The sequence below is a fragment of the Nilaparvata lugens genome, chromosome 1, assembly GCF_014356525.2.
Source record: "Nilaparvata lugens isolate BPH chromosome 1, ASM1435652v1, whole genome shotgun sequence".
Classification (NCBI taxonomy): Eukaryota; Metazoa; Arthropoda; class Insecta; order Hemiptera; family Delphacidae; genus Nilaparvata; species Nilaparvata lugens.
Genome location: NC_052504.1, coordinates 22,054,630 through 22,076,693, shown reverse-complemented (window position 1 = coordinate 22,076,693; position 22,064 = coordinate 22,054,630). Strand labels below are relative to the sequence as shown.

Below are 22,064 nucleotides of genomic sequence, written 5' to 3'. Positions count from 1 at the left end.
TTATGATATGTTATCGATGAAGAAAGAATAGCCCTCTTTCATCAAATTAGAATCGAATCAAATTTATCTTCCATTTTCACACATAAAACATGATATAATAAAATAAAAATGAATATTAACTATTTAATGAAAATGGATATGTTTTTCTTCATCCTTTTAGAACCTTTCCTTGAGTGGAAAATAAATATGTACCTACCTACTAAATTGGTTCAGTACTGTATCACAAGTACTGACGATTGGTATGGATGGATTAAAATAACTTCAAAAAGCAAAGATTATTACTGTATTAGACATGTACATCATTCTAAAGTTTTAAAAATTAGTTATAAGTTTTATTTGATTTTTTTTTTTGATAGAACTAAAATTATGTTGATTTAGTTGGCAATAGCTCCTGAAACGCCTCTATTTAGCATAAAAATGATTAGAAAAGCAATCATAGGAAATTATATTTTATGCTCAATGAAATCAAATACAGGTTGATAACTGATTCGAGTGCTTAAATGCAGACGATCAACAAAACCCTTGCACTTTGAAACTTTGTAAAGTAAGTTATTTTGTGGGGAGCAATTGGGGTAGGGCTTGGGACATTTTCCAGAAGACTTGTTTATAAAGTTATAAATAAGGGAAAAATTGGCCTTGTCTGAATTCGTTACCCAATCAGGGGTTCCTTGACACTCATTAACTGAACTATCTAGTACGGCATTGAGACAGTTGACGCCGTCAAAGTTATCTACGGTGAGTCCTCGTATATCCTAATATAATTATTATGTATTATGTTATTATTATGTATATCCTGATATAATTAGGATATTATTAGTGATTTTTTACTCGTACATTCAGAAATAATGGTCATACATTTTTCAGAATTCATTTACTTCTTTCTACTAATTCCGTATTCTAATTGAATACCTATTATATTCACAATAGTTATATTGGCGTACAGGTCATTCTTGATACAGTGGAACCTCGATATAGTACATTTTTGAACGGTTCCTTGAAATATACCGATATGTAGGTACTATGTTGAGGCTAAACTGTACTTAATTCAATACTTTCCTTAATTTATTTGAATTTTGAAAGAGTACATTCACCATGGTATATTAATATATAAATGGTTTATATATATTCATCATTCTGAAATTATTAAAATGAGTTACAAGTTTTATATGGAAAATTTCTTGATAGAACTAAATGATGATAATAGAATATCATTTGGAGGCTAAAAATAATTTTTTCTCACTTTAGTTGGCAATCACTCCTGATAATTTTTACATTCACCTTATTCTGGAGAATGAGCTAGCTATCATATTTCACTTCAAAACAAAAATTTGAATGTTTTATTATCAAATAATGGTGATCATAGTTAAAATAATAGTATATTAATTGAATCTATTGTACACCTCACATAGTCTTCATTAAAAAAAAAATCATACCGTCAAGATACGTTTTGATAGTTCTCTATAATTTTACATTAGTAGGGTCTACTGTGAATAATATGATTACCAATTTTCTTTTATTGTTGCTCACGAACCGAGTGTATTTTTCGTTATGAGAAGTGGAACGAAGCAAACAGTGTAATGTATAGCTACTAATTACTTGAGAGTGTATCACTGACCAAAGTTATACTGGAGTTTTATTTTGGCGTGTTTTCTCTACATCCTTTGTGAGGTTGGCATCCTGTGTCAAGTTTATAAACTCGGTCGAAAGGAGGAGAAATTACATTTAATTAAAAGTTGTTTGCAGGGTTGCTGTTGAAAGAATCAGGAAAGGAGACAAGGGTGCTAATACAATGGTCTATTGAAGCGTGAGAGGGTGCCTGCTGATAATTACAAGCTGCTCAACAAGCTTTCAGGTAATTAAGCTTTTGTTGGTCGATTTTAGCGATGATATAAAACACCCCGGCTGTCCTGACACCTTCTCAGACAGTGACCACAGCTCAATACAACCGCATCAGGACGACAATATTATCAGCTCAAGCATCTCATATCTGCTAGGTGAGTCTTCTTCAACAGTTACCAGGATTTCACTCGCAAGAGAAGAAAATACTTTCTGGTGGATTATAGTCCATGATAATTCAATTTCAAATCCCAAAAGTGATTCATAACTAAATTACAAAAGTAATTTTAACTCGGAGAATAAAAATGAATATAACGCCATTCTACTTATGAGGCCTAGCCATTTTTGTCTGACAATCGATATTATCAATGAACCAGATTATAATATTACTTGTAAAATTATTATAGCCTATCACAGATTCATGGAAGGTGATACAATTTTGTACTAACTCTTATTCCATTAAGGCTTAATATTGTAACCATCACAAAAGGTCGTTTCAATAATATTTCATGGGAATAATAGCCTATTGTAGAATGACTTCAAATTCCACTTGTACGCACAAGAAGTTATACCGGTACAGTACTGTAGCTTGGAGTTTAAATTCGATATATTTATATCTCGGTTCTAATTGGGTTCAATTTGATGGACTAAAAAAAAGTCATTGTGTGTTTTTTATTATTCTTTCGTTTTTTCAGGATTAAAAATAATAGTTGAATTTGAACTCCTGTGTCATGCTAGACTATTTGAATTTAAAGGAATGTATTCATTCCCTACCTATATTAATTACATCTATATCCTCTTTTTCTGGATTGGTTTTATTCTACATACGTACGTTGACGAGGAGATTCTTTCCTCCATGCTTCATTCATGATTTCTTTAAGCGATAGACGACACTTTTTTCAGAAACTCATTTCTATATCCAAATTAAATTCCTCTAAACTTACAAAGAATCTGCTTTTAAGCTTTTAATAGTAAAATAGCCACCGGTGTTCTTATGCAATAGTAATGTAAATGATTGATTGCCGTTTCTGAATTTTTGATATTATTAAAATAGTTTTGGGTGAAATTTAATTCTCGTTCTGTTATCTCTTTATTTCTTCCAATTTTCTCAATTTATACTTGAACATCAGTTTTTTGTTCTGCAATGAAATTGCAATTTAATGATTGGTGAATCAGTTATTATGAATCGTGACTGTAATTTCTCTTATCAAAAGTATGGAATTGAATACTGTACCTAATTCAATCGAATTCAAAATCCAATAAATGGAAATGAGTAAGTATGTATTTATGTAGTTACAGTAGAACGCCGATAATTCGGACCTCTATAATTTTATATATTTCGGACCTCTATATTATTCGTGGTGGAAGCTCGTCGGTAACTTCAAAAAACTCTTTAATTCGTAATAAAGAAATTTTGTCGGACCCCTCCATAATTCGTGGTAAAATCGAGGGTTGGCTCACCTCTATATTTCGTACCGTTTTGTATGCAAAAACTCTCTCTAATTCGTATTTTCTGGATTTCATCATACGCTATGGAAGGGTATGATAATTAGCATAGTTTTCTATGCTGTCGCTAACTAATTCACCAGACAAGAGGTCATCAACTAGAAATTAAATAGACTGCCAGATGGAATTATTGTATCATAGATTGTATTGTATTATGGATAAAGCATTCGGTTTAATTCAGTACAGTATTGGATGTCAGCGTGAAGAATTCGTTAATCATTCAGTTTGTGAATGTTAGTTAATACTGTATGAGTAGTGTTGTACGTTAGTCTACCAGAAATAAATGCCATATGCGATCAAAAATTTGAAATCTTGTTGCACCAGCCTCACAGAGGCCAAGTTGTAATCTGTCATAGATAACAAAGATTCCGGAAATTATTTCAAATTACGTCTTCAAATTTCCGATACCATTCACGCATAACGTTTTCTACGTAGGTGTAAGTTTTAATTATTCTTTGGTAGATTTATGTTGAAATACAGCATTTTGCTTGCAAAAACTAATAACACTACGCAAAATAGCAATTGTCAGGAGACTATAATGAGGTGGCCATGTTCATGGGTCACCAATAACTTGACAACAATAATTGACGATATGGCCGCACCGATCACAAGGATTTTGCGTGGGGATGACAAGCTCTGTGAAGATCACCACCTTTCCCTTGTTTGTGCCTGACTTTATGATATGTGATCGGAGGTTGAAAAATATTACCCTCGTACAAAAGCATATGCAGAGTGGTCCAAAAGTATAATATACCACCCTCGAGGCTATTCAAAGAATTTGTCTATTCAAAATAGAAAATGAATGTTGAAAGGGTACTTTTATTTTACGTTTTTATGTACCTCAACTCATGGTATTTACTTTTGGGCCACTCTGCATATGCTTTATACATTCTATCAATATTATCCATTCAGAGTTGCTTTCATTGCGGTATGAATAATTGAACATTTTCGCTATCAGTGTTTCTGTTGTTGACGTGATGTGACTATACTCCAAAATACGTGACTATACGTACAAAATTAGTTCTGACTTGGAGGAATATACGGCGCAGAGAAATGGAGGGAGATCAGTCAATTACAGTGATGGATATAGTCATAGGTTGAAGTGCAGTTGCCAATTTGTCGATTAGAGTCAGCCGACTGAATGCTTCCAGAGAGGAAAATTCAACATGAGCGCTTGAATACTCACTAGGAATTAGATAATGCTGGCCGGTTCATAACGGCAACTTCGCCACCGTTGTATCCCTAGCCTTCTCCCTGCGCATATCCCTCCCAAGTCCAAAGTAATTTTGTACGGAATATAGTGACAAACTAGACTTGAAGAGTGTGCCCGTGCATTTTTTGTCTCTTTCAATTTCAATGCCTGATATACTACATTGTACCGATAACTATCTAATGCCGGGAAAAAATCTATTCAATTGACGTGCAAGGTGCACTTTGTTGCAGTGTTGCAATGCTGTTGTCGCGACTACCGGCTGCACTGCTACTAGTGCTGGGCTGCATGGTATGCGCGCTCGTCGCACAGACGTTCCAGTACTCGCGCGGCTGGACCAATGGCCGCAAGCGAGCGCTTCTGCAGCCGCCCACTCCACTGCAGCTGCAAGCGCAAGCAGCCGCACGCGCACGCGACATCGACTGCCAGCTGCAGCGACTGAGGGCCATGTTCGACGGTCGCACCGACTTGGAGCCGCCCTGCACCCTCTCCTGTCTGCATCACTCCTGTGCCCCACAACAGTCTAACGCTCAACAGCTATAGTACTAATCATTTTGCCACCACAATATATCATTTATATTAGATGTTCTCATATATTTGTGTATATTGTAGCCTATTAAATTTGTAGCTCAACAGCTATGGTATTGATACGTCGGTGACTACATTATATGTTCATATTTATGTATTGAAACATATTTATTTATTATATTGTAACAGCTATGTTATTGATATGTCGGTGACTACATTATTCGTTCATATTTATGTATTGAAACATATTTATTTCCCCATATGGATTTATTATATTGCAACAGCTATGGTTTTGATACGTCGGTGACTGCATTATTTGTTCATATTTATATATTGAAACTATATTTGTCTCTTTATATTGATTTGTTGTATTGCAACAGCTATGGTAATGATACGACAGTGACTAAATTATTTGTTTATATTTATACATTGAAAAATATATTTCTTTCTCAATATTGATCTATTACATTGCTTTGAATTTATAGCTGAACAACTATATGGGTGGTATTGATGCATCAACGATTGAATTATTCGATCTCAATTTGTAGTTGATTCCAATTCATTTATAAGCTTAACAGCTAAAAAAATATCACTGAGCTCAAATAATATGCAGTCATTATTTACTTTGAGCTTGGTATAGAAGTTTATTGATAAGCCGGTTACTATGTTCTTACATATTTATATTATACGGTATATAATAAATTATATGAGTAGGCCTACATTGCTCGATTTACTTCATCTCGATTTTACATCGTTCAATTTACTTCATCATAGTAGCAATCAATAACATGAGTAATGTTCAGTTGAATTTGATAGGCTAAACGATACTTTAATGATTTCAATATACAAGGTTCTTATTATTCAACATTGGCTGCAATTATTCTGTAACTTATTGGTTGTGAATAAGAAGGGGAGATTTATTTCATGGTTGTCAATAAAGGGTAACTACTGAATGTAGCTACCCTACAAGGCTACGGTTGTAGTATTATTGGATTTTGAAGACTGAATATGATGTCAGTTAGCTTTGAAATCGCACTAATTAGTATCTTTCATTAGATTTGTAGTTGTTGAATAAATTGATTGAAACATACAAAGTGTGATATTTCATTGTTTCACTTATCAAAAGAAAAGTGTTTCTTGAATACTGGGCTGCAACGAATATTTTGATTCTGCATCTGCAACTTCTGCTGAGTATGATTTACGATGTCAGGGTGAATCACGTATCACGTTGATAAAGCCCAGCAATTGAAATGGCATCGTTGCTCTGATTTTCAACACTATCTAGTTTTTTTGAATAGGTTGCATTGGAAAGTTGAGTTCTGAATTATTTAAATCAACTCTTTGAATTTTACCAACGTGTAGACATAATTTCAGCTCGAATAACCTAACTGGCAATAATATTGAAAGTTAGCCCTCAATCCGTTAACATTCTGATCTTTTTAGCCACTTGATAGGTGATAGGATAATAATTGAAGTTCGGCAGTTAATGAGGATCCTAATTACATGTAGAATGTAACGAGTATTTTCATTCCTAAGTACAAAATTGAATCAATGCATTTCGATCAATATGTACACACTGAACAAATATCCATCCGTGTCCACACTGAACAAATATGTTCGACATACAAGTTCGGCAAACATGTTTGTTGAGAAGCTCAGGGGCAAACATTTTGAAAAGTTTGGACAATCATTGTTTGTCAAACAAAAATTACCGTTTTTCCAAACATTTTCAGGGTTGACAGCTGTAAAACAGAAACCTGTTCTTTCCACTTGGTGACGCGTCCACACTGGCCACGGGGAAACATTGTTTGTCAAACATGATACTATTTGCCCAAACTTTTTCAACAAACATGTTTGTCGAACATTTGTTCAGTGTGAACACGGCTTTAATTTTGAATGCACGTTTTTTATGAAAATAATGATTTTTGGAATTGAAGCATCACACATTATATGAAAATTATATTGAATCATATAATTTGAAAATCATATTTTCATTATTGAAAAACTATATTGAATTTATTGAAAAATTATATTGAATCCCAATAAATCTTTCCTCCTAACCAAAACTCTTGATAATTACAAGCGAAATGCAGTTTTTATAGTGAGGCCCACGTTATAATGACAGTGGAGAAAGATAAGAGAACAGCGTTGCCGATTTTCCGCCTTCTAGAGGATAGAGAATATTCTGATACCGATGTATCTGATGTAATATTAACTGTTCATTCTTGTTTGAGAAAATCATTTATATTTTATTAGTCTAGGAAATATATTTTCAATGATAAAATAATAAATGTTCATAATTGAGATTAGATATTTTATTAATTAATTATTGAATGAGTGTTAGCGAGTCACCTTTGACTCACTGTAGGCCAAAGTCGTTGTCCGTCTGTTTGTATGTTCTACAATAGCTTCAGGAAGAATTGATCAATCAGTTTCAAATTTTGTACACGTATTCTACGAACATTTTTACAGGTAAGTTCGTTAGACAATAAAATCGCTCACTCCTTCGTCCTTTTTCAGGATATAAAAATAACATTGAAAGTGCATGAGAAAAAAATGTTGTTATTTAGTCATCTGAAGAATTCATTGCATGCAATCACTACAGCTTTTCATTCATTCATAACATCAGCTGAGGCTATTTGAAAGCTATCACACAGACAGATATCCAAGCGCTGACATAATTATGATTTCAGCTGGTTAATATAGAACATAATTTACTAGTAGTTCTATAAACAGTAGATCTCACGCAGTTTTCTCATCCACAAGTATCTCATGTCACCTGTTCTAGTTGATTCACAATTCACAGTTGAATCATAATTTACTCTTAAAAACTGTTATTTGTTTTCTCCAAGATCAAAAACTCACTTATGTTAATAAACTCAGTTAAAGTTTCAATTTGTATCCCATGTGATAATTTCCGGTTATGATCCAGTTCCGTGATAATCTTTCCATCTGATAAAAATATTTGTCAACTATTTTTAAATTAATTTTTTTCAATCAAGAGTACTATAATTTCTTCAACATTATTTAGTTCATTTAATCATGTTTTATTTTATTTTCAACCACCTATTAAATTTGTTTTTCAAATGTGAGAATATTGATACTGATGGGCACGCATCATAAAAAATATTGAAATAGACACGGCTAGACATCTGTGTAATGCATGCAATGAACAATTCACTTGTCAGCTGATTGACTATGAATAATTCTATAGTATGATTGATCCTATCTTCAAAGTAGATGATATATTCAGTGACTAGCCGTCAGGCTCGCTTCGCTCGCCATATCCGTCTAGCCAGGGGGCTCCGCCCCCTGGACCCCCGACTGGATCGTCCAAGAATGAGATCAGCAGGCTCGCTTCGCTCGCCTGCATTTTCATTTGGGAATTTTTATCATAATTATGTTAGGACAATCCAGTCGGGGGTCCAGACTAAACGGCTGGCTAAACGGATATGGCGAGCGAAGCGAGCCTGACTGCTAGTAACATAATATTCCCAGGATTGAAGTAGCAGTGCCCAATCAATTTTTCCGCGATAAATGCATTTAAATCTTCAACTTGGTGCCAACCTAACAAAGTTAACTCTACTTAATGCCAACCTGACAAAATCATTAATTTAGTTGCCAGTTAACAACTGTTTCGAAGAGGTACTCCATCTAGATTATAGTTCTATAGTAACATATGATATGGAAATTTCAATTATAATTAAGAGATTGGGAGAAGAAGAATATACATGCTAAAAGACGAACTTTAAACCCTTAAAAACAACCCTTAGAGTTAAAATATTGCCAAAAGATTTCTTAGTGCGCCTCTAAAGGGCCAACTGAACATACCTACCAAATAAGAACATTTTTGGTCCGGTAGATTTTTAGTTATGCGAGTGAGTGAGTGAGTGAGTGAGTCAGTCAGTCAGTGAGTGAGTGCCATTTCGCTTTTATATATATATAGATATCAGAGTATGGAGGAATTCCTTTTCTTTTCATGGTATCCTTGAAATGCAAAATTTCAAAAACCTAGTATATAAATTGACGCGCAGTTGAAAAAGGAATATTCCTGCTAAATCTCATCGAGTTCTATCAACGCGTTTGGCCGTAATCGCGTTACATATAGGCGGCCTACAGACAGACAAACGAAAATCAGAGTCAAAATATACTCACTACGTTCGGTCAACAACTTTTACATCAGCAAACTGATACGGGTACAGATATCACTGTGCTGTTTTCACCATTGATTTTCTCTTGAAATTCTGTATCGAACTCATGTATCACATGACTTCCTTCCCATTTAAGAAAAAAAAGTTGATTTTCAGGTGTACGAATATGAGGGAAAAAGATGTTGAAGCGACGGAGAAATTTTTGAAGAGTACTTTTTCATTTCAAATAAGATCCTCAATGTAACCTACTGTCAAAATATTATTGTGAAAGAAATATTCAGCTGTTTCAATAGTTCCCAACAACTCTGTATAATAATTAAAAAGTTGCTGGTTTCAAAGATTACAATACAACAGTTCATGAGCGGGTTCTCCAACCCAGGGTGTCATTAGAATTTCTGTATTGTTAAAAACGATATGTCAACGTTGCGGAGCTAGAAAGTTGCGTTACGCTATCGGCTTTGTCGAATGATATAGACAAGGATAGCTACGCCAATATGATCAAAACTGCCATAATAACGTGAACCTCACTATAGAGGAACTCTTTCGACTGCTGAAGACACATTATTGTCAACAAACTTTTGTTATAAGTTTCAATATAATATGGAATGTACAATACCTATCTAATTAATAGAAGAAGCTTTAGAACGTTTAAACATTCTAGTTTGTGTACGTAGTGTAATAGAACTACATAATTTTATTATTTGTCATGAATTTTCACAATGAATAGATAAATTGTTGACGACGGTGAAAATTCATGACAAGTAAAATTATGGAAAAAATGAGAGGCTCTAGTCAGTCGGTTACGAGGACGGGACCTGGAGCTATCTACTGCAGATAATCGGGCCCGGCTCTACCCTTCTTTTCCGAGACACCATTTTCCTGGTTCAGTGAGTTCAGTGAGCTAATATTATCAATTTTATTATTATATATTATTCATCTTTTTTATTGAAGGCAAATCCTGTAATTATTCTATTGTTTGTTTAAAAAGTTTTCTCAATATTATTTTTATTTAAGTTTCCAGTTTCATTTTGAGTTACAATTTGATTAAATCGATTACTTAGTTCTCCAAAATATAACTGTTTTGTTTATTATTTTAAAATATAGTTCCTTTCTCATGAGTTATAGAGTTAGATCAATTTAACCTCTCGCAAGCCAAGCGATTCCCCTATTATAAATTGTTACCATAATGTCTAGGGTTGTTCTCACAACCTTATAATACCATCACAATACCATACATAATATAACCCCAATATATTACAAATTTAAATACCCCATTACATGGTGTTGGGCGTCGTTCTCATGAGAAAGAGTTTATTATTGACAAGATTAGCCTTCAAATTATCTATTGACATTTTCATTTCAGGTCATTATCATAATTATTATATTCTGTGTTTGATCTCGTATAATTATGTCCTCTATTCTCTCAACGTACAGGGTAAATATGATAATTGTTATTATTGTTATATTGAGATGAGTAGCTCTAGTTCTAGTGACTCTGAACAATCACCTAGTGAATTCGAGGTTTCATTATTACGTTTACCTATTGATTTAAAAGTAAAATCTCTGGATAAATCAGAATTATTAGAGCTAGGCAAACAGTTAGGTATTCACATCCCTCAATCTGTTAATATTGAATACTTGAGATTCGCTGTTGACTTGGCAAAAAAGTTTGTATTTATGTGGACCACGATTCAGGAGCTAGAGATGCTCTAAGTCGATTACTTAAGTTAGGGTCCCTGTCTCAACGCGATCGTATTATCTTCCCTATGTTAGCCGATTACGAGCGAATAGTAGGCAAGCTAGGCAGAAATCAAGAACACATCTACGACACAGTAGCTCCCGATAACTTAGCAAATATCCTAATTCCAGAAAATAATATGGCAGGGAATGATAAAAGACCCTTTGCGAAACCCGAAAGCTATGGGGGTACAAAGAGTGAAGACTTCAACGAGTGGTTGAAAACCTTCAATAGGGCAGCAAAAATAAATAAGTGGGATGAGGATGATAAAATCTTGTATTTACCCCTCTACCTCAAGAAAACAGCATTGGCAATTTTCGACATATTTTCGGATAAAAATGAAAACGCGACATTTCTTGATGCAGTAGGCCACTTAAAAAGTAAACTTGTAGACCCTGTTCATGAAGAGACAACCAGACAAAAACTCGAAAACAGAAACAAATTACCAACAGAAACATACACAGAATACACAGCAGATATAATAAAACTTTGTCACATTCTTGAGCCTCAAATGTCAGAGAAAAGAATAGTAGGATATGTTTTGAGAGGCTTAGACGTAGGAGCATTGCAACATGTTGCTTTCATGGACAATGCATCAGTTGAAGATTTAGAGAAAAATCTCGCCAAATATGAAAGATCTCGCTTCCTTCTAGACAAAAAGTTAGGAATGCATAATGCTTCAATCGAACAGCCTGTCCAAAAAATAAATGTAGTAGATACTTTAGAGAAGAAATTGAACGATCTGAGTATTGTGGTGAAAAATTTGAGTAGAAATGTAGGTCAATCACAAAATCCCAATCCTAATAGACAGTTTGGAAATAGGAGCGGAAACTTTTCCCCACACGAAACAAATCAGAACAACTTCCAAAGACAACCTTATTCAAACAATAATAATTACAATGATCGCGACAGAAACACACAATCACATAATCCTAATCCTAATAGACAGTTTGGAAATAGGAGCGGAAACGTCTTCCCACACGAAACAAATCAGAACAATTTCCAAAGACAACCTTATACAAACAATAATTACACACAATCAACATCAGTCAATTACAGGACACCAATCAACCCTAATAGGACTAGATTCTGTACATACTGTAAGAGGAATAATCACTGGAAAGACGATTGTTTTTTCTTATCAAAAAACTCGAATACAGGATCCCGAGCCTAGACGAATCGGATATGAACTTGGATCTTTCCATTTGATAATTATTCTCCAAATTCAATTGATAAAGAAGAAATCACATGTAATATAATATCTTCTGTATCAATGAAAGATGAACAATCCAAAGCGATAGAATTTGTCAGGCAGTTTTTTCTCAATGCCAATAATAATCAGTTATACTCAAATGAAAGTGAAATTAATTGCTCTAACGAAATAGAAAGTGAAACCAACTTCAAACAGCTATTGTCTTCCGAAATGCATGCTCAGCACGAACTTGGAATGAATGGATCATTGACTAAAGAGAGAAGAATTCAAGTCCCAGTACTTACTATTAATGGAAAATTCAAAGGAAAAGATGTATCAATTACCATTGACACCGGTACGAACGTAAACATAGTTCAAAAAAATCTTTTAAGTAGCGATGATCTAAAACATTTGAAAAATAGTAGTATTGCTTTATCGGTAGCTAATGGTTCATTAATGCCGATCACAGGAATGATCTCGAGTGAAATTCAAATACATGACAGGAAATTCGAAGTAAATTTAGTAATTTCTGAAGACTTACAGGCCGATATTATTGTTGGAAATTCCTTCTTCTCAAAATATAAAATGAAATTAGATTATGAGAATAACATCATTTCAATGACCGATAATGGTAAAATAGTCGAATTAGACATGGATAAAGAGTGGATTTGTACATTAAATAGATTACACAACGATTCTGAAACAAATATTACAAAAGAAGTCTGCATACCCAATCCCGTAAATTTCGTCAAATGTGCTCTTGAAACAATAATCCCCGCTCAAAAAGACGTGAATGTCAAGTCAATCTAACACAAAAATTGCTCAAAGTATCCCATTTTACTCCAAATGAATCGTTATTACATAATAAAAAATTGCATGTGCTTTGGAATGAGGATGATTTTGAAACAAACATGAGTGAAATTAGAATTTTGAATCTAGGAAGGCAAGATATAAGATTGTTGCATGAAACTATTATTGGTGAAATTGAAGGAGAAGTTTGTAATTACGACGAATCTGTTTCATTAGTAGACTCTGTTCTATTCGATGGAGGGGGTTGTGAAATAGATATTAATAAAGATCTTACACCAGAGCAAAATTCCAAAGCGAAAAGACTCATCAATAAATACAAACACCTATTTTCAACAAACGAAATTGATTTCGAGGAAGCGAAATTACCCGAATACAAGTTCAAACTTACAGATTACACACCCATTGCTAAGTCACCGTACAGATTACCTATCGCTCAAAGAACAGAATAGACAGACAAGTAGAGTTATTGATAAAAGCAGGAATAGTTTGTGAAACCCAGAGTCATTATGCTTCTCCCGCATTTTTAGTTACTAAAAAAGACGGTGGATTCAGATTGGTTGTAGACTATAAAATGTTGAACGAGAAAATATTACCGGATAGATATCCCCTTCCCCTTCTTCAAACAATTTTTGATTCTCTTGACAATTCGGATTACTTTTCCACCCTAGATATCAGACAAGCATTTTTCCAACAGCCATTACACGAAGATTGTCGAAAATATGTAGCATTTGCAACTCATAAAGGGCTGTACACGTTCAAAAGACTACCTTTTGGTCTTAGAACATCTCCAAATGCTTTCCAACGAGCAATCAACCAAGTATTCAATGATTATTTGTATAGAGGAGTTTTGATTTACTTGGACGATATCATTAGCTATGGAGAATCATTTGATAAGCAATATCAACAGCTCGAGAAAACCTTGAAAAGATTGCAAGACGTAGGACTAAAATTGAATACATCTAAATGTCACTTCTTCTACCGAAAAATTAAAGTACTTGGACACACTGTCTCAAAGGAAGGGATACAACCCGCTTCCGAAACCTGGAAGCTATCGAAAAATACCCTATACCCAAAACTGTCAAAGATGTCAGAGCATTTCTTGGTCTTAGTGGATTTTACCGAAAATTCATTCAAAACTACGCTATAATTGCAAGACCCTTAACAAATCTGATATCTAAAAATAACGAGAATAACCAATCACTTGGGAAGAAGATCAGCAGAACGCATTCTCGGAAATAAAAAGCAAACTTTTATCACAACCCGTACTTCATCATTTTAATAATGATAAGGAGGTAGTGGTACACACAGATGCTTCTCGAGTTGGAATAGGGGGCATTATCTCGCAGCCAGATGACAATGGAAAATTACATCCAGTAGCTTTTGTTTCCAGAAAACTGACAAAACATGAAGAAAATTGGGCAGTAGGAGAGATTGAACTTCTATCAATAGTGTATTGTGTAAATTATTTCAGACAATACTTAATTGGCCGATTGTTTACAATCTACACAGATCATGCTAGTTTACAATACTATAAAACTTGGAAAAAACCCAGTATTCGAGTCAGTAAGTTACTTATGAAATTAACGGAGTTCACGTTCGATTTGAAATATAAACCAGGAGCCCAAATGCACGTACCTGATGCCCTGAGTAGATATCCACTAGAGAAGGATATAACTGATCTCACAAAGGACGAAAACTACAATATATTCGAAATAGAAGAAATAGACATAAAGACTTTACAGAAAAATGATGAGAGTATAAGAAAAATATATGATGCAATACGAAACCCTAATCATAGTGATACAGCTACGATTAGAAAGGCGAGAAAATACACGATCGAAAAAGACATTGTCTATCTGAAGAAATTTGATGGGCATACCAATCAATTGAAACTTCTCGTACCCCGATCTCTTATCAATAAAATCCTTGAAACATTCCATGATGATTCCTTAACAGGTGGACATACCGGCATTTATAAAACCCATGAGAAAATATCATCGAAATATTATTGGGAAAATATGTATGAAAACATTGCGAATTATGTAAGATCATGTAAAAATTGCCAAGAGAGAAAAACCCCTACTACGAAGCCTCAAGGTTTCTTATCACCCATCAAGTGTGATAGTAAGCCTTTCTCAAGTATCATGATGGACTACATCGGTCCGTTAGAGAGCTCAATGGGCTATTCATACATTCTAACGATTGTTGACTTAACGACCCGATATATTTTAGCTGAACCTTGTAAACACGCCGACGCAAATAATACCACTAAATGCTTATGGAAATTAATATACCGATTTGGCGTTCACAACTGAATTTTTAGAGAATTTTGTTTGCGAGATCAGTATTGACTTGTGAAGCGATCAAATCCATTTTCTCACGACTAGATATCAAGATGATTCTCAAATCACAATAGTATGCAGTTTTCAATCAATCAATTAATTAATTGGATTTCTACTTCGATGAAACAATGAAATATAATTGAGCTCTGATAGACAATTTTACTAGACATTCTAACGATGATTCATTATTAAAAGATGTGAATTGTTCTCACGTTTTTGTTTATGAATGAATGCTATTTGAAAATCATCAAATACGATTTATGCTTGAATATTATTTTCTTGACTCGTATGTAATAAAATGTTTCTCTTTTTCAGAAACGGATGATTCTTGATATAATAATTTATTTATTTATAAGATTATTTATGTGAAAACGTATATTTTAATAACAATATTATCTGTATTGATGTTAATGAAATAATCAATTCCAGTAGGTGATTACGATTGGAATATAAGAAATAGCTATTAATTTGACCATTTACATAATCTATTTGTAGGGTTTTTGGGGATTTTACTAGTAATTATTGTTTATAAAATTGATATCTTATACGAACTGTTCATTGATAGATTAATATAGAGTACTAACGGTTATAATATTTTTAAAATGAATACCATAATACTTTGTTCCTTAGCATTTGTAGAAATATGTTGTACGGTATCTCTTTTTCACGGAGCTCTATTTAAAGAAATTCACAATGTAGTATTTTACGAGTCCACAGTTCCAATAACATTCAGTATTCCTAGGTCAAATCCTTTATTTGTTATGAGGAACCTTCTGAGTACTCCTTTAAAAATTGACTCATGTCCTTTCCCTTCCCCATCGGAGTGTGCAGTATTTGATCAGATTCATCGAACGGAGCTGCAACTTCTACAACTACAAGACGGCATTTACATTGGCAGCGATGACGACAACACTCCAGCTGAGAGCGAAAATCGACTACCACGCCGCGAACGCTCTATCGATACGATCGGGGCGATCCTAAACTGGTGTTGCGGAGTAGCTACCGACGAAGAATTGGGCGCATACGTGAAAACCGAAACCGACATCACTTCTCATCTCAGTAATCTTCAAGACTTCGTTCTCGCTGAACATGTCGAATTGATAGACAACACACGCAAGATGAACGGCATGGCAGAGAATGTGAAGAAAGTATTGAACAACATGAAGCATGACCTTATTCTTTGACAAGAATCATTCACCCAACAGAATAAGTTTCAGAAAGAGAATACTACAACCAATGTACTGAAAACACAACTGAGGACTACTATTTTCATGTATATGATGACTCTATCTAACAACTACAATGAAATCGACATGAGATGCTACAATCAACAACTTTCTCATCACGTCATTTCAAAAGAAGACCTAAACAATCGACTTCAAGAACTCGAAAAGAAAATAAACAAGAGAAACTTCACCATATCAACAAAAGACAACGATAAAATTCGAAACTTGAAACTAACATCCTGCAGAAAATCCGACAACGAACTATTGGTTACCCTCAAAATACCAATAAAGAAGAAAAATTCAACTATTTCATTATTCCACCTGCAATCTATCCCGCTTCATTGGAATGGTCATACCTGCCGTTTGACCTCCCAACATCACCTGATACTTAGAGAAGAAAATAAACTGCAAATCCTGTCAGATGACGAAGAAGACGATTGCCAGTTCAAGCAGAAAGGCCTCTGCTTGATTCCGAGGAAAAAGATGTCGAACTCCGCCACCCAAGCCACTTGTCTCCACCTTCTAACATCAGAAGCAGACGTATCGGAGCTACGAGAAGTCTGCAAATTGATTGTAAAGCAACTGACAATCAAACCCTAATCACTCGCCTACGAGAAGACACCTTCCTATTCCACAACACCGGCAAAAAGACGACAATTCGCTGTAAAAACTCAACAACTGAGGTCCCAAGCAACAGTCCAGGAACCCTATCACTCCACATCCCTTGCAACTGCGAACTTCAAGACGACAACGGCGACGTACTGATAAGCACTCTTTATCCTTGCGACTCCCGTTCCCATCCTTCTCCAGCTATTAATAACTTAATTCCTCACATGTGGACAAATTTATCTAAATTGAGCATCCCAATTTTTAAACATGAGACTCTGCCTCAGTACTTAAACCTTTCAGAAATCTTAAATGAAAATTGGCACTTGAATTTTTCAAAATTTGAAGAGCACAACTCATTCTCAGAAGACATTTCCCATCATGTTGAAATGCCAAATAACTTTGATTTTTTAGGGGTGAACAATAAACTGATCATTTATATTATTATTGTCTGGCAAACACTGATAACTGTTATATTCTTGTATTTATGTCTTCAAAATTATATTAAGAAGAAAGCAAATCAACTGAGAGTCCCGAAACGTACTCCAATTGTGGACTACCCACAGGAGCTTTAAGAATATATTGTGTTTTAGTAAAGTAGTATGTAATGAAATCATTAAAATAATGGGTTAGGATATAGGAAACTATGCAAATAATAATTACTTATTCACTATTATTGTATCCATTTACTCTTTTATGCTATCGATTCAAATATTTTCCCAGATTAGAAGATAAACTATTTCAATTATTATTATTATTATTCTTATTTTCAAGGTCCACAATATTATTTTGCTTACTCGAATACTATTCGGACTTGATGTTTAATTTTTGCATTATGATTCAATTTTATTACTTTCGTAGATTTTGTAGGTTTAATTTTATTCATCAATATAATTGAAATTTTTTCCATTCAATTCTTATTCAGATATGAATGTATTGAATTGTTGATTTGAAGTTGATTGATGTGTTAGGCTAAGTTTGATTTTTTATGAATTAGTTCACTATAATGTAATTTATATCACTTGCATTTAGCTTATGAATTGGCACTCACATAGATTTAAGGTATTCATTGAAAGTTATGTTACATATAAATATCCAATTAGAATAATATTGTGAATAATAATAATAATAATTTTAGCTTGCGGTAATTTTGACTTTAATTTTTGAAATATTATTGAAATGTGTAAAAATTAACTTAGAGAGATGCCGTTTTTTCGATAACTTCGGGCCGAAGTTTAGGGGGACCCGGGGATGTAATAGAACTACATAATTTTTATTATTTGTCATGAATTTTCACAATGAATAGATAAATTGTTGACGACGGTGAAAATTCATGACAAGTAAAATTATGGAAAAAATGAGAGGCTCTAGTCAGTCGGTTACGAGGACGGGACCTGGAGCTATCTACTGCAGATAATCGGGCCCGGCTCTACCCTTCTTTTCCGAGACACCATTTTCCTGGTTCAGTGAGTTCAGTGAGCTAATATTATCAATTTTATTATTATAATATTCATTAAAATTCAATTATTGTAATGAATGCTATCAGCTGGTCAGGATCTTGGATGTTATCAGATCTTTGTAGGCTATATTGCAACGCAAACAATGTAGTCTAACATTACAGCAATAGACTGGTGGTAACCTGGAGACGAGCGTCGACTGACTGCACCGTATTTATTGGAAGTGATTAGTCGGAGAGCGTCTCATCATGCACCCCTGCACCCCCGCCCTTAGCAATGACGATTACACTGTCGTTGAGCTGGATGTGGCGAGGGGTTGGCGGGTGAGCGGGGTGGAGGGGTTAGGCTGATTGGTAACATGAGTCCCGAGAGATTCAGCTGGCAGCAGTAGCATCTAATTCGATTGTACGGCAACCAGCTTTATCAAAACATCTTCTGTGCATTATTGATGGCACTCCGCGAACGAGCAGAACTGCACAGTCTTTTGTAGCAGGGAGGCCACGCGCCGTCCTAACCTGATTAGCCCAATGCTCACTTCCTATCGCCCTTCTTTCTTACTTTCTTTGTATTCCATTCATCTCACACAGTGTCCATCTCATCTACTAGTAAACTTGTACAATCCACCGTTCAATGAATATGATCAGATAGACCCAGAGTAACCCATCAGTAGAGTAGCTTCTATAAAATATTATAATAATGTTGTGATAGAAAGAGAAGGTTAAATTCAAAATTCTAGGTGTACAATTCAATGTTCAATATGGTTAAGATTATGATCAGATAGATCCAGAGTAACCCATCAGTAGAGTAGCCTCTTTAAGTATAGTACTGATAAAAAGAGAAGGATAGGATTAAAATTTCTCAAATATTAAATATCAACTTATCAGTAGATTAGCCTTCATAAGTATAATAATGTAGTCATAAGAAAAGAAGGATAGGATTAAAATTTATCAAATACTTAAAACATAGAAGGAATAGAAGATGCATTCTCACTTAGCATACCAAAAGAGTGATTTGTAATAGACGATAAGGAATAGTAATGCTTTGCAAGCTCTACCGATGATGAGACATTTGACATTGCATTCTACAATGGGCTTTGTCATTAATTTATTGGTTGTTGACATGATATTTGGTTCTGTTTCTAACGCAACTAATATAATTCATAGTTACTGTTGGTATTGAACTTATTTTGGTTTTGGTAGCTCGTAAAAATAAAAGTATTTATCCTTAGCAAAGTTTGTAGGCTAAGCTTATCTGTTTTTACCAACTGACTCGATAAATTGGCGGTCCAGGCTGAAATAAGTCAGGCGAGATGGGACCTTCCCGATTCCTGTGGTTAAGAGTCTCCCACCAAACGCTGCAGGGATATACTTTTTCTGTTTGGCTAAGCTGGCTTCTGTAAAATCAGAATATGTTTTCTTTACAATTGAAATTCAATTAACCATGATTATTATAATGTAATTTCTATTGAAAAATACACCCTGCTACCCCAATTATTGAGCTGAGGGTTGTCAATTTAATGTCGATCAATACCTGGGAAATGTATTTTCGTGGTTTATTTCTAAAAAAGCTCAATATTGTAGCCTCTTGATTAAATCATACACAATAAACTTAGAAGCAAATCAAGCAGCTTATTGGAAAAAAAAACTCAAAATATTACTGATAGGATGACCTGTGAATAAAATCGATCAAGGACTGTGAAAAGTGTTCGAATATGCTATCACACTTGGAATACTTTTTCATCCTATAGAAGAAAACTACACATTTTTTTCCAATCTCAAAAACTGTTTTGAGCTGACTTGCAAAACACGTTTAAAGAACAGCAAGTCACGTGGCGTATTCGGGAAGATTGATGAGACTTTTCTAGATACAGTTCATTTTACGAATTGCCGGAGTGACAGTCAATTGGTCCGTCACACTCCTTGATGTCTGATTCAATTTCACTTCATTCAATGCAATTGCCATTTGATGCTCGAGCCTCCCATGCCTTCTATGACGAACTAATCGACGAGCTGTCTATTCTCACCCCAGCGGCTAATCTCTGGAGAGAAATTATGGAGCCCCACTTGAGCGGCAAACAGGCTGGTCATCTTCGGAGGGGATGATAGTTGCTGTTTTATTGAATGGAAGTGCGTAACACATTGATGTGTTTTGAATGTTTCGCAGCCCCCATACAGAGGGTCAACCCTCTCTAGTTTGCAGGGAAGTGCATTGATTTGGCAAACCCACGGATATCCGTTTCATACTCGCAACGGTTTGTCACCCATCGCTCCCATACTTACAGAATAATTCAAATGCTAATCAGAATCAAGTGCGTCTTTATAGGGTCTCTGGGACACTTGCTAGTGTGTTTTTTCCACTCGTCGGTGTTCGTTAACAATTACTGTTGGCACCGGCCTTTGAAACGCTACAATAGAACCGGCGTCAAAACAATCGGAAAGATATTTCCGCCCCCTATTCAACCTCCTATCCTGTCTTTTTTTGCGTCCAATGTCATCAAATCTCCCTTTTTGCGAACCCCTCCTCACGTACAAAGTGCTATCACCGGCGCATCAGATTGAATACTGTTCAACAACAATCCGTTGGTAATTGAGTGTACAAACAGAATACGCGCGCGACACTCCTAATCTGCACTCGCCAGCGGCCAGCGGCCAGCAGCCTGCAGCATCAATCATAAATATACGGGGCCAATTTAATCTCGCCCATTGTCGCATTATAAATATTGCATAAACGACAATCACATCGAGAGCCATTGACATCCACACACTCACTTGAATAAATAATCCGAATGTTTATCTTTATCGCTCTCTATCGGTGTAACATTTTCAGGTATGAGTAGTCCATTAACATAAGTAGACTACCCAATTGAACGCCAGATAAAACCAAAATGCACTTGTCTGAACGACTCATTCAAACTGTGATTTGTGTGTTTGTCCATCAGTATGGGGAATGAATGTGATATGATTTATTACTATTAGGCTACTTCTTATCGGCATATGAAATTTAATGATTGATTATTCTGCTGCACAGTGGCTTTAGGAAAAATAATATATTAGGTGTGGAATTTACTGAATTTGTATCATTAATTTATTGTTTTGGGAAAGAAATAAAATCCCTGAGAGAAATAGTACAAAACAGATTTAGCCTGAAAAAATGTTGAAATAGAAGTCAGAAAAAACTGTTTTATATAAAAATCATTTGATACTCTGTGACTCCGAAGTTAATGTTATCTAAGCCACTTCAATTGAATATACAGTAGAGGCTATAATTAAGCGTAGAGTAGTAGATTAGTAGAGTAATCGTTTAGTAGAGGCATCGAATTAATTTTCCATTCAAAATATAAAATTCATCAATGTTATTGAAAATGTCGAATTATTAAATCAGTCGATCCAGAATAATTATTGGTCGGATGAAATAATTGAATAACATTATCTTTTACGAAAAGTTTAGTTCATTTTCTGCCTA

General features: G+C 34.7%; 2 protein-coding genes across 2 annotated transcripts; both read left to right on the top strand.

The window, feature by feature from the left end:
- Positions 1–1,852: 1,852 nt before the first annotated feature.
- On the top strand, positions 1,853–6,174 carry LOC111045052 (pro-corazonin-like). Its single transcript, XM_022330357.2, has 2 exons — positions 1,853–1,994; positions 4,786–6,174. The coding sequence occupies exon 2, from the start codon at positions 4,793–4,795 to the stop codon at positions 5,093–5,095; it is 303 nt and encodes a 100-aa protein (XP_022186049.1). The 5' UTR covers positions 1,853–1,994; positions 4,786–4,792; the 3' UTR covers positions 5,096–6,174.
- A 4,209-nt stretch (positions 6,175–10,383) lies between these two features.
- LOC120352411 lies at positions 10,384–17,139 on the top strand. The gene is made up of 2 exons (XM_039433073.1): positions 10,384–11,651; positions 16,951–17,139. Exons 1-2 carry the CDS (start codon positions 10,998–11,000, stop codon positions 17,137–17,139), a joined length of 843 nt encoding a protein of 280 aa, XP_039289007.1. The 5' UTR covers positions 10,384–10,997.
- Positions 17,140–22,064: the final 4,925 nt, after the last annotated feature.

Coding starts and splice junctions, on each gene's coding strand:
- LOC111045052 (XM_022330357.2), top strand. CDS start 4,793: ATGCTGTTGTCGCGACTACCGGCTGCACTGCTACTAGTGCTGGGCTGC.
- LOC120352411 (XM_039433073.1), top strand. CDS start 10,998: ATGTTAGCCGATTACGAGCGAATAGTAGGCAAGCTAGGCAGAAATCAA. Junction 11,652..16,950: donor TAGGAATGCATAATGCTTCA/ATCGAACAGCCT, acceptor AATAAACTGCAA/ATCCTGTCAGATGACGAAGA.